This window comes from Teleopsis dalmanni, chromosome 1, assembly GCF_002237135.1.
Source record: "Teleopsis dalmanni isolate 2A chromosome 1, ASM223713v2, whole genome shotgun sequence".
Classification (NCBI taxonomy): Eukaryota; Metazoa; Arthropoda; class Insecta; order Diptera; family Diopsidae; genus Teleopsis; species Teleopsis dalmanni.
The window spans coordinates 23,467,368-23,481,475 of NC_051846.1; the positions used below are offsets into that span (position 1 = coordinate 23,467,368).

At 28.0% G+C, this 14,108-nt stretch overlaps 1 protein-coding gene across 5 annotated transcripts in view; it reads right to left on the reverse strand.

Annotated features, from left to right (window-relative positions):
• The window catches only part of LOC119683624, a 40,991-nt gene continuing 26,883 nt past the window's right edge, over positions 1–14,108 (reverse strand). For 4 of the 5 annotated variants that reach the window (XM_038097427.1, XM_038097433.1, XM_038097411.1 and 1 more), the window contains exons 5-17: positions 5,835–6,022; positions 4,702–5,738; positions 4,557–4,638; positions 4,331–4,493; positions 3,971–4,262; positions 3,795–3,904; positions 2,641–2,776; positions 2,322–2,576; positions 2,163–2,228; positions 1,841–2,029; positions 1,326–1,768; positions 417–641; positions 1–349 (exon numbers count right to left, since the gene is read on the reverse strand). In XM_038097427.1, coding sequence (XP_037953355.1) covers positions 157–349; positions 417–641; positions 1,326–1,768; positions 1,841–2,029; positions 2,163–2,228; positions 2,322–2,576; positions 2,641–2,776; positions 3,795–3,904; positions 3,971–4,262; positions 4,331–4,493; positions 4,557–4,638; positions 4,702–5,738; positions 5,835–6,022 — 3,379 coding nt within the window. In that variant the 3' untranslated portion in view covers positions 1–156. The remainder of the gene's footprint in view (positions 350–416; positions 642–1,325; positions 1,769–1,840; positions 2,030–2,162; positions 2,229–2,321; positions 2,577–2,640; positions 2,777–3,794; positions 3,905–3,970; positions 4,263–4,330; positions 4,494–4,556; positions 4,639–4,701; positions 5,739–5,834; positions 6,023–14,108) is intronic. The other variant, XM_038097442.1, reaches the window with a different exon arrangement.

The following is a 14,108-nucleotide window of genomic DNA, read 5'->3' on the forward strand; positions in this document are numbered from 1 at the left end:
TAAAATAATTTATGCTTAATTTAATAAATATTATAGCATAATCTATTGTTATACTAATGGAATACAACCAAGCATTTTCAGTATAAATAAATAAATATTTCCCCAACATAAAAATAGTATCTGAAAAATATAATACTGTTACTTAAATATATTAAATTAATTTGTTTCCTGATACGTAGATCTGCCTAAAATAGGTATAGTAACATCAACCATGTTAGGATAAACCAGAAATTTATTAACTGATTCGCAGAGTTTACTCTCAATAACGCTTGTAACTATGCTCCAATCAACGGATTTATCACCAAAGGCCGGTTTCGCAGTTATCCATAGACGTGGTGGACCTCGAAAACTGAAAGAAATTAGAAATACCTATTACATAAATTTTAATCAGTAAAATAAGAATTATTGTAACTTACGCCAACCACACTCTGTCTGACGGTGGAGGTGGAATGTTAACTGTAGCCCGCGCTACTAATCCCTTGATTTCTACCTTTAATGTTATGTTAGCGCTCATATTTTCCATAGCTTTTTGTACATATGAAATTTCGGTGGCATATTGAAATAAGTTTGAGGCAGTTATGCGGTCAACTATTTTAAAAATTCTTCGTGCATTTCCCGGTGATGTGTGAAATACACTGAAACTGTGAAAATAATTTCATTAATTTCCGTTAAATAAATTAGTGTTAAAAATATAATAAATAAATGTAAAACGCCAATTCTTAATGTGTATCCCAATTGTACTTTTATATTCCAGGGCAACACACAAACACACATATGTTCACTTGTTCCAAGAAGCATACCACTCTAAGCCCTAATAGAGCTTTCCCTACAAAAAGCATCCATCGATAGATATATCGACAAAATTTTGCAATGGAGCTAACAGTGAAGTCGAATACTCCTCCGTGTCGTAACTCAATTGAGATCAGGATACAACCATGCGCCAAATAATAATTTGACACCTATAAACACGTATATTTCTAATGTGTGCCCTCCACCCTCACTCAAAGATTACCCATCCATATCCTAAACTGTGCGTTCGTCATGTAATGCCTTTCATGTTGTCTGCTTTCCAAATACCTGTGAGTTACCACAACAACAACATCTCAACCATATTGCTTTTAGCCTTCGTCGCATTGAGTAGTTAGGGTTTTTTTATCAAGGCTCAGTGTAGTTCAATTATTCTCATTCATTTCTCCAATTTCAACTCAATACTTCTCTACATAATCTTAATCTATTTATATATATTTTGTTATCCTTTTACCAAAACGTTAAAAGTCGCGATCTAAGACACGTCAAGGAATATAACAATAATGTTTTGTACTTACTCGCTTGATGCACTGGGATTGTTTGCTGTAGCAGTTTCCGTAACTGTTGTTGTAACTGGACTTTCTGATTCCGTACTGGAACCACCAGAACTTTCGGCATCGCTATCATAAATAGCACTGCTCGAAGAATGAACATCTACCAATTGATCGTTCACAATTGAAAGAAAGCTATTTTCCATATCTTCTGGTATTAATTGAATTGGTGGCACATTTGAAAGTGTAGAACTGGTATCTAATAAAGAAGTTGGTCTTGGAGAACGTTTTAAACGGAGCAAATTTAGTTTTGTTGTAACTGTTATGTGAGCCAAGCCCTCATAAGTGACATCTGCATCAACCCAGGTACCGCGTTCATCTAGTAAGGGTTGTGAAATACGATGTACCAATGGCGGAGTGTTGCCTAAATCAATATTTGTAATAACAACATCTTCCATAAAAGGTGGTAACTACAAAAATACATATAAAGAAATTATAAATTTTTAATTGATTTTTTATTTTTATTTCGTGAAGCAATTTACCTTTATAGAGCTCAACTTCTTTTGTAAGAATTCTTGTATTTTTAATAACATAGTGTTATCAGTTAAAACACTGTAAACGAAACGACCAATAAGTACATTAGTCCAGACCACACTGCCAGAAGGACCCAAAAAAAGTGACTGATCTATTCCTTTCCATAGATCAGCAGCTTGACGTCTAGCACGACGGTGCTATAAATTATATTATGTTTTTAGTATTTTTTTAAAATATTATTAGAAAAATAAAAGCAATGAAGCACTTATAATATAAAAAATTAATAACAAATAAATGTGGCTTATATAAATAAAAAAAATTAAAACCTACTAGATTTTTATGACTTCTATGTTCCATATTTTTATAAACTGGGATTTTGGTTTGATTACAAGCTTTCTAAATGTTCAAAAAAATGAAGAAGTACAAATTATAAACTTAAACAATTTGTAAAAAAAAAGATAAATGATGCACTGGGGAGAAGCTTCAAACCTGATAAAGAGCCATGAATTTAATATATTCCTCTTGATTTCTAGCGGCACAAGAACTTATAAGTAAGCCTTCATATTCATTATCGATTGCTTGTTCCGTCTCAGGTTCTACATCACCGTCATCGTTTACTTCTTTGTTCTGTGATTCCCCTTCATTATCATTTTGATCTTCATTTGTTAAGGAGCTCGAACTTGCCACATTAACATTTGCTATATTCACGTTAGTGTCATCTTTGCCACTAGTTGCATTAGGAAGCTTTTGAAGTAGATACGAGTTTCATAACATATTAATAAAAAAAAATTAATTATTTATTTATTACCTTTGTGTCAGTAAGTTTAAGAGCAGCTTTCACAGCTGCTGCTTGCAAATCTTTTTCGTTTATAAGCTTTATATTTGGTAAACGTAAATCCTGGTCATGAACTTCACCATTGCTAGCAGCCACAAAACGACGATACCTTTGTGGATAAAAAAAATATTGATTATTTTTCATGTTGAGAAGTAAACAAAAAATTGTAAAAAATTTATAAAAACTAACTTTATGAAAGGGCCACATTTGCATTTAATGCTTTAGAATGATACTATTTTTAGTATCATGTATTATGATAAGCCGGATGAATGTTCTACATGCCGGACTCCTTATGGGCATATGAAATCATACAACGGGTTAGATTGGGTTAGGTGGAATAGAGGCAGGAATAAATCTTCCTCATATAGATAACAAAGCAGTTTTGATTCGGCATTCCACTGTTTCTCGTAATAGTGGATAGAATAGTGGATAGGTTATGTTAAAATCAGCCGGAAGTGGAAGCTGACGGCTAAGCACGCAATAGCTTAAGCCTGGTTCTAAACAAGTTTGGACATAGACACAACAGATATTCTGTTGTCTTTTTTCAAGCGCCGGAACACATGTACTACAGGAGATATTACACCGCAGACTGAGTTTGGCTCCATGTCGTCCTATAGTCTAGCGTCCGATTAGAACAGAGACATTTGCTGTATATGGCAATAGTAATAATAACAATTCTTACTATTAAGATTTCCATAACGTGACAAACCGGATAGTATTAGTAGAAATAGTAATCAGGAGCACATTCTACTTCACAATTGTTAGCAGATATTCTTCTACTACCCATAATTTGCTATTATTCACCTACCGTATATCTCGCAAAACACCTAGAGTTGAAAACTAGATCCAACTTATTAAATTTAGATAATTTAACAGATAATAACACCTATTGGCAATAATAATTCTATGTCTGACATTCAGAATGACGTATCGGCGGCACTAAGGTGGATATAATCCTTTACAGCTAATTTCCTACTTTTATCTCTAAGATAATAAGCTGGGGATATTTTTTATTCGTTGGGCTTATGAGATCACACAACGGGTAACAATAACAACAACAAAATTTCACCGCATAATAATAGTAACAGATAATATTGAAAAAATAATATTTTAGAATCTCTTATTACCAATCTTCTTTTTCTCGATCAGTGCGAGCAAATAATAATAGCCTTTCTTCATCTCCACAAGGCATTGTGATGCCCTTCAAATCTGTGTCCGGGTCTTGTAAAGTTTGTAACTACAAAATAAAAAAATAATTATTGTTAATTATGAAAATATTTTTATTTTGTAATTACTATCTTACATCTGCGCTTAGTATTGTCGCTGCAAAATCCATTTCAGAGTCTAATTCAACAAAATCATGTGACATTCGATTATCATCAAAAATGTCGGACTGCTTGTTTTCTTTGGAATCTCGACTATCAACTGATGCAGCAGAATTCATTTCACTATTATCTCTAATACTACTATTGGATGGACGTTTTGAAGTATTTGCAGAATTCTGGTGTTGAAGTTCTTCATTACGTTGTTGTTGTTGTAGTTGTTCTGTTTGGCATTTGATGATAAGTTGTATGGGATATTTCCGGTTGAAATATCTGTTTAGGAGTATTGGATGCAAAGCAATTATACGAATTGATGAAAAAAGACAAAAATTATAATTAACCTTTTACGTGCTAGTCCCAGTGGCAGCAGTTCTATGCGGCATCCCAAAAGATTGTAACTGCGACGATTTGTAAAGAGTATAATCTTGTGATCAATCGGTGGTTCGTTCCATAAAGCACGTCGAGGTATGCGTGCAAGGCTATTCGAGATCTTCAACATAGTACCTTTAGTAATAATGAGCAGCTTTTTAATTAAGTCTATTTTAATTAAAAGTAAAAATAACTTACCTTCTAGTTTTACATAAACTGTCTTTGTCATGGAAATTTGAAATTTATCTGGATCATAGCTGTTTATTTCACACATCCAACCCTAAAAATAAGTTAAGTTTTAGACTATTATTTTAAGAACTATTAGCATTCACTTCTAAATCACCTTATAACTTTTTATATTTTTATGTTCCTCTATGACGGGTATTTCACAAATAGGCATTTTACTATAGTCTGGTATTTCAAAAGCTGACTTTTCCGACTTTACAGAAATAAATTTATTAAAAACATATTGTGTTAGTTCTGTCAATGACTGCAGAATTCCAATAAATAGCAACGTCGATAATGCTCCCTTTAAAAAATCATATATTGGTAAGTAGTTAATGACTATTAATCCCAAAATGCAGCTTGTAGGTAAAACCCGGAATGTATCTCTCATAATTAGTAGAATTTCTGTAGTTTTTAAATTGATGTCAACAGCAGTCTCAGTTTTTTCATCAACAGTGCATGATTTAGCCAATTTTGTATTGACGACGGAGTCAAACAAGTCTTCTTCAGAAGGTAAATCTTTAAACTCCCTCTTTTTAGTAACGCTTGGAGTGGCCTGTAAATCTGTTGCTGAAATTGAATGCGGTATCATATCCTCAAGCATTTCGACTCCAGACTCTATCTCCACTATTTTTTTACCCTCTATAATGCCCTTCTTTTTTACTGGTTGATTGGTTTTTACGTTAGGAATTAAAGAAGAAAGATTTTCATCACTGTTTGCAGGTACAGCTAACTCTGCTCCTTCAATAGTTTGTTTATGTCTTCTGCGCAAAAACCCAGTGCGTGTTGGAGCCGTGGTTGTAGATGCACCATTACCGTTACGTTTAAAGATTGTATCCAATTTTTTCTTAGGAGCCGTACTTGCAGCGCTACTAGTAGGTGCGGCTGTTGTTAAGGTAATTTGAGGTTGCTGCTGTTGATGATGATGATAATGTATATTATGTGTAGTTGTTTTAGCTTTTACTTTTGACCTAAGATTTGCTAAACCGCGTTTCAAGCGAGAACGTTCTACATCACCCTCTAGTAAAATTTCACAATCGACATCTGAATCTGAATGTTGTTGTTTTAGTTCTTGGTCTAGTGGAAGATCTTCACTAATGGAAGAATTAACAGTTGCATTTTCTTGATCAGAATCTGGTTCATGATATATGTCACCTATTTATAATAATATTGATAATAATATTTAGAATTAATTCAAATATTTTAAATTTATTTTAATTGCAGTAATAAGAAAAACTAAATAAATTTTACTTTTGGAATGTGGAATTGTTGATGATGGATTGCTGCCTTTTGATGATTTTATGTCCTCAATAGTTTGAGATACTTTTCCTTTAATTAATTTCCAAGTACCAACTGATCCACTGTCACCGCTACTAGAGAGTGCTGCAATAAGATTTGGACCAGATGACGTTGGTGATAAACCTTCGATACTACCGGATCTAATCACAGATATTAGTTTTACAAAATAAATTTATTATTATATTTTAATAATTGTAGCTTATATTAATTACAATAACTGTTTTCCATTTTTGCTCAACATTCTTTTATTTAAAAAACAAAACTATATTTTTAAGTTGAGATATCAGACGCTCAGCTCTGGCAATCCTTAGAAGCAGAAGATTTGTATGCCATGCTCTAATCACGTATTTTATCTCTCTAAGTAGAAATTATTTTCATATAACTGTTATTCTGGATCATAATCTACAGCAAAAATAGTTATTTAAAAAAATAGACATCTTATTTAGTAATATTTAGCACAATTTCCATTATATTTGTGTTAAACTTATATTAAAATTTAGGATCAGAATTTACTGAAATGCAAGAATATTTATTGTATTCTTCCCGGAGTATAATCTAACCCACATGTAAAAGCAGATTAAAGTTATTGGTTAACCTTTAGTTCATAAATTTTCTCACACTAAAATCACACTAAAATGCTGGGCTCATTTCCTGATAATAGAGAATATAAGCAAATAAAAACTCCAGATATCTTACTCTGAATGTTGAACATCAGGTGTCAAGTCCAATAAATTTGTTTTTGAAACAATAAAACTATTTCTAACAGTTTTATAGTACACATGATTTATATATATATGTATATAAATATATATATATAAGGCAAATTATTATAAGTATAAGCTTAATTATACCGAAATTCTTCTTCTCTGATACTGATTGATAAAACAGATCTCGTACTTCTTTAAAAATTTCAAAAAAATTTAATAAATTCTTTTAAATACACGCAAAAAAAACATTGTTCTTCTGACTATTAAAATACATTGTTTTGGATAGAATTTGACTTTATTTATAAATGTATTATAACTGAAATAAAGTCATTTACTCTTACGAACCACACCCTAGTCTTGAGCTGACACAGCACTCCTTTAGTCCCTTTATATTAATTGCAATTAGTGTCCCTTTAACTTGATCACAACATAACCAAGGAGGTCAAACCGTTGCTTGTTATATTGATCTTTATATTTACCTATTATAAGAAAAAAATAATTTTAATCTTATGATTCTTTACGTCTTAGAGAAAAACACGTCTTGTATAGATCCATCAAAAGAAAAACTTAGAATCATTACAGCAGTCTTAACAGAGCACAGTAAACTATAATACCACCTTACGAGACTGGGTATACATACGGATGCAAACTGTAGATTCTACGAAGAATATGAAAGCCACACATGTGCTGTTAAAATGCCCTGCGCTAATGAACATACGGAATAGATTCCAGGGAATGTATACCCTTTCAGAAGAATCAATAAAACTCTGTAAAGTAGGGTCTATACAACTTCTTATCAACGAAACAGGGCTTAAAGACGCCTAGAGATTGAAACTAGATTTACATTATTAAATTTAGGTGGTTTAACAGATAAATAGTTTAACATCTAATGGCAATAATAATTCTACATCTGATTTTTCGGCTGATCTTTTTGACGACGCTAAGACAGATAAATTCCTTGACAATTTCGAAAGCCAGCTACTAGAACGGTGTCCGATCAACATATATTTCTTATTAATACGTCCAATCGACGCCAGTAACTGACCTTTACTTTGTATTATTGCCGCTTATATATATTTTGCAAACTTATTTTAAATAGCCTACTATACCTAACGGTATCGATATCATAAACAGGGAGCTGCACCCATTTGTATAATAACGTGTCATTACAATCAACATCTACCCTTTGTACGATTACTTCTATGACGAATATGTGGAAATCCCAAGATAATGGATTATCTTTTCTGAAGCTTAGCACAATATTGGAAGATTCAAAAGGATGTGATTCTACTCTGACAAAGCTTTTAGCTTTGTGGGTATACAAAACACAGACATTGCGGTAATTACAAGATATTTCAACTGTCTATCGATTGCTGCTTTATCGAATCGAATAAAGTTGATGAGTATCAATGCCCAATTATGGACAGACTTTATAGTGTAACTAGATAAAAATCATCATTGATAAGGCTCAGTCAGTGAGTTGGTACGTGACTTTAACCTATCTCAGAGTAGGCTTAAAAAGATTTGTATGCGACAAGTATTACACTTATATCGCGATAGTTGGCACAAATTGGTTGAATCATTTTTTTAGAAAATGGCAGTGGGTACTATAATTCCAATCGTTGGTATACTTTGACTAAACATATTCTGTATATAACTTTAGGCTTCAGTGACTTTTTATAATTTTATAGGTGGGCAATCTGTACCTGAAATGGAACCTTATTTCGTTCATGATTATATTTCACATGAAAAATTTTGTCTTCTAATTTGTTACTTAATGCTTTTACAACTAAACAGTTTTAAGAATTATCAAAGTAGTATAGTTTTTGATAGACAGTTAGACATATTCTTTTGTAAACACCCTATCTTATGATCAAATTTTTATATAAACTATAAATATAATATATCTATCTATTCTATCTATCTATCTATATTTATTTCTATACATGTAACAATATATATCATTTCACTTCATCATTGTAAGTTTGCTTGTCGGACTGCACCAACGTTGAATTATTGGTGCAATACCTCAGTGCCCACATAGTACTTCAGTAAGCACAACAGAATGTTTGCAATTTTTTTCATTTTTATGTTGAGGTCATTTAAGGTAGCGTTCTAGACTTTTTGGATATGTTCCAAAGTAATATACTAGTAAAGGGTTCAATATTGCCGGTGTCTGTTTTGGAAAACAGACAAAGTGTTTCACTTATATTCTTTCTGACTCTTTCTTTCGTACACTTAACTCTAAAAATGAAAGTACTTATAATAATTTATCATCTTCTCATATAATACTCATTAACACTTATACTCAAGATAGAAATGATGCAAGTGATTTATGAATCATTCATGAGTATTACGTAGCAGTCGGGTAAAATTGGCTTGCTATAGTTAATGGTGTACATAATTTTCAACTTAAAACAACTCCTAATTTAATGCTCATTAAATATTCAAGAACGCAAATAAAAAACCAGCGTTTATAATGACATTTATACACATTTATACTCGGTTTTTATGAGTGTACTCTGAGTATCAAAATTATAACTATGTGTAGTTCTCTGGTCATTATGACCGTATTTAAATTTAACATACAAATTGATGTTTAGTGATTTTCCTGTTTTTTTACCTTCAGTGGTTTTTTACTTAACTGAAAAACAATGTTTAGTTATAGATAATTTAGATATAAATAGTATAGATAAATATAAATAGTTATGGATAGATATAGTTCAACGCCAACCACAAAATCAGCATTGGACCGATATCTGTAGTTTAATCAATGCATGGAACTCTTTTTTATTAATTGTTTTCAAAACAGAAAGATGTTTTATAAAACCATTGTAACTTAATAATTCATGGTAGGTGTATCCTTAAATTTTGACACATATCTTAAGAAGATTGGTTGTTTTGGAACGGCAAAATGGGCATACTTTGAGAGATATTATCTAAATATATATATAACCCCAAAAATTTTTGGCATTTTTATTTCGTCATATTACAAAAGTAGACATAATATAATGCCAATTTCAAGGTAAATAATTTACATATTATATATATGTATATATAATACATATTTAAAAAAAAAATTGTTTTTTCAATTTCAAACACATGTTTCAATATTGTTTCAGAAAAAGTATTTGTTTATTTTTATATATATGTTGTATATATATATTATATATATATATATATATAATTTTTAAATACTTAAGTGAAGATATTTTTATTAAAATTGTTATTGTTATTTATGTTTAATATTTTTTTCTTTCGGTTGCCTTTTGCTGCACGTTGAATTGCTTATTCACTTAAGAGTGTTCGTTCTATTAATTAATATAAGTATTAAGTATTTTGTTATAGATTAATCCATTGTTTTTATTTAGTTAATATTGTATTATTGTAATTTGATTTTGATAAATTTTACAAAGTATTTATATTGTTTATATATTATTTTAAATTATTTGATTTAGAATTGATATTTTAAAGATTTGTTTATTAAGAAATTTATGAATATATTAATTTTTAAATTGTTTTATTTTAATAAAATGTTGCTCTATGAAGTTTAATAAATATTTATCTTATAATTAATTTTAATGTAAAATATTTCGCATCAAATTTATTTGGTTACAATTATTCGTTACACATATGTTTGTATTTTTAATTATTATTTTTTTATATAATTGAATAAAGTGTTTATTTTAATTTTAATTTTTATTTTAATTTAATTTTAACATCATACTTACTAATATTATTATTTATTATTTATTTTTAAAAAATTTTCGAATAAAAACTAAGATATTAGTTTTTAGTTTTTAAATTACTTTTGTAAAAATTAAAAAAAATTTAAAATTCTTTTGAAATATATATTCTTAACATTATATTCTATTTGTTATATATATATTTATATATATGTATATATACAAAATATGAAAAATATTTCAATAATATATTATAGAATATATAAGTTTCATTATATTTTATTGTATTTATAAAATAATATTTAATTATATATTTTTGATGTATATATTTTGCTAAAGGAATTGTTTTAAATTATTTACTTTTATTTACTTTTAACTCTTGAAATGGAAGGATACGTACTGGGAGACAATCGCCCTTTAACGAACGAGTATTTTTTTATGATTATAATGTCGTTAAGTAAAATTTAAGTTTAATTATTGCAATTAAGGTACTTTACATGCACTAAAAATTAAAAAATATATTATATTGTAATTTATATATCTTAATTTTCTACGCTTCCATTTCTTTTTACAAATCAATTTTGTTCAATAAAATTTTTAATTATATGAGTTATTTATATATTTAAGTAATTAATTCTATTAAAAGGTACCAAATTCATTATCCAATTAATTTTAATTTTCTAATTAAAAACAGGGTTTCTAGCTACAAACGATAACAAATTCATTTACAAAAAATTGCGCTACGAAAATGTTCAAAAAATAAGTTTTTATATTCATATACATATTTTACTCTATAATAAAATGTTTATTCATAGTTTTGAACAGAAATGAAGATCTCAATAATTTTCAGCAAATTCTTCTCATATCAATTTAGCACTTAATTTTCGAAATTAGCCGAAAATTTTGCTACATAAAAATATTTTCCTCTCTTAATTATTAATATAAATGATAAAATTAAGGCATATATATAAATATATATAATATATAATGTATTTGATAATATTGTAAGCCGTACTTCTTTTAATGTAATTCTTTTTTTTGTTTTTTTTTGTTTAAAAAAAATTATTATATGTTTTAAGTACTTAAAAATTTATTTTACTAATATTATAAACTTAATATATTAAAATTGTACTACTTCTTCGTATATAAGATATTTATTTTTCATGCTAATATTGTAAGAAGTCTTAATGAATTGCATAGATTGAAGAACTATTTTTATACGTAATTCGTTTATTGCTGCTTAACATTTGAATTTTAGTATTAAACCTACTTGCTTTATTAACTGAATCTATTTGAGCTCTAAGAACGGACGCTTTCCTGATAGATGATATTATAATATTATCTGCTGAGTATTAAGCATGGAGTTGTAAAAACAGAAATGGTTGGTTATGGGCCTATGATGGTGGAAGAGCTCCAGATTTTTAATTTTCTATAGATGATATCATAATAATTTCTGCTGAGTATTAATTATAGACTTGTAGAAATGGTTGGTTATGGGTCCAGGATGATGACAGAGCTCCAGGTTTTTCAGTTTATTGAGTTCAATACGTGACTGAAGATCTGAACATAAGAATAAGATTAAGGAGGTAAAACTATCATATACATATGTAACTCTGTTCTGTTCTAATAAGTTTTAAGTAAACATCATTTTTCTTACTATATATATTTAAGATTTTCATAAGGTTTACTTAACACCCTGGTAAAACTAGTATTTTATGACAGTTGGTAAATATTGTTGTCATACCAAAATACATATTATTAAATTCAGCGTATTAATTTTAATGTCATATTATATTAACAAATTCAAGAATCTATATATAATTCGCATATGATTTGTTGACTAATTTATATACCAAAAACTGTTCATTTAATTAGCTAAGCGTAATTGTAGGTGTTCCCATAGAAGTATATAGCACGTTTACATTTTATCACATTATCAATACCGCTAAGAAAATTTTTAATATCTTTAAAGTCAACTCGGAAAGTAGACCCACTTGTGAAATGCTCTTGTTGTGCATAAATTTGTTGAAGATATGTTTGAAAAACATTTACAGCAATTGTATTCCTTTACGATATACCTATCTACCTTTTGTACAAATAAGGAAATGTAGTTTGAGCTGAAGATTCTGTTGTAGTAAACAGAACAAATTTTATAACCCTTTGTTAATAATTAAAACATATTTAAAACGTGACTTAGTAACATCACCACAACTGGAGAGTTAGACACTAAAATACACAAATTCCGATTCTCATATTATTATCTGATATTTCAAAAGGAAATCCCAGGAAAATGCTGTTCTGAGAAATATAGAAAATAACAGTAATTGGCACTTAATAAAGGTTAAAATTATAGGTTATATATGGTGATTATGTCACAAATAATTTTTTGATAATATTTGCATGACATCTGGAATTAAAAATATTATATGTGAAAATATTAGCTTCGGATCCACTTCCAAAGTACAGGGAAAAATTTAACACACAACAGGATTATTGTATATATTGTATTTTTGAAAGTCGATGAGAAAAAAAAAACATATATCAGTAGTGAAAACCTTAAATGCTCAGCAGACTATTTCAAAAAGCAATTTAAAACTATATAATTTTAAATTGCAATTTACATATATGCAGAAAGCATTGTGTCCGGATTTGAATAAATTTGTATTATTTAATTTTGTATGTTTAAAAAATTGTAATATAATATTTTTAATCGTAGGTTTTAAGGCAAAGTGTTTATATATTAAAATATATATTATTTATATAAATACGTATGTATAACTTTTTTGCAATTATGCTATTGAAAAAATTACTATTATTATTTAATTCATGTAAATTTACACGTAATTGTGTTCCAAAAAGTAGTAATAACTTAGAGTAATAGAAAGTAAAAACACATCAATTATTTAAAATAAAACAATTTATTAAAATTTTTCTTTTTCATTTTTGTTTTTAATCATTTAAAAAAATATAAATATATAAAAAAAATGTTTCAACACAATATTTAATTTAGCTACAGATAAAAACTATATAATAAAAAATATTTTCATAACAATAAAATAAAAAAACAAACATTTATATAATTTATAAAATTATTTAACAAAAGTTAAAATTTCAAAAAATTTGCTTAATATTGCGCAAGTACTATAATAAAATAAATCAGTTAAAATTAAATAAAAAATATTAACAAAGATTCTTGAGGTTTGGGTGTTTGCATACATTTATATGTGTATCTCTATGTAAATATGTTTACAAACGTTTGTGTCTTTGTGTTTATACTCGTTATATGCATAAATTTACATACTTCATTGAACAATCAAACGGGCACTAAACCATATATATTTTATTTAAACAATTTTTATTGGATCTGCTATATTCTTTTTATATTTCCTTTTTTTTATTATTTAATATGTATAAGAAATATTTATATGCAAATATTATATTAGATTTAATAAAATTTTTTTTAGTTATATTTTTTATATCAACTTTCATTTTTTTGTTTTTGTTTTTCATTTAATATTTTAACTCTTTTTAATAGTATAAACAGTAAAGTATAAAAAAGTATAAAAATTTATAAAAACTTGAATTTTTCTACGTTTTTGTCTTTAATTATAATAGCCTTTTTAAAATACATTTGAATTTTGTTGTTGTGGTGTATGAAACTTCATTTAAAATAATAATAAAAAATAATATATATATTAACAAATTTAATTTAAACAAATCAATTGATGAAACAAATAATTAAATTATCTTATCACTTCTATGTTTTGTGAATTTTGTAAATTCTATGTAAAATTGCAATGAATTCTACGTTTTTTTATAAAAAGTGATTTTCT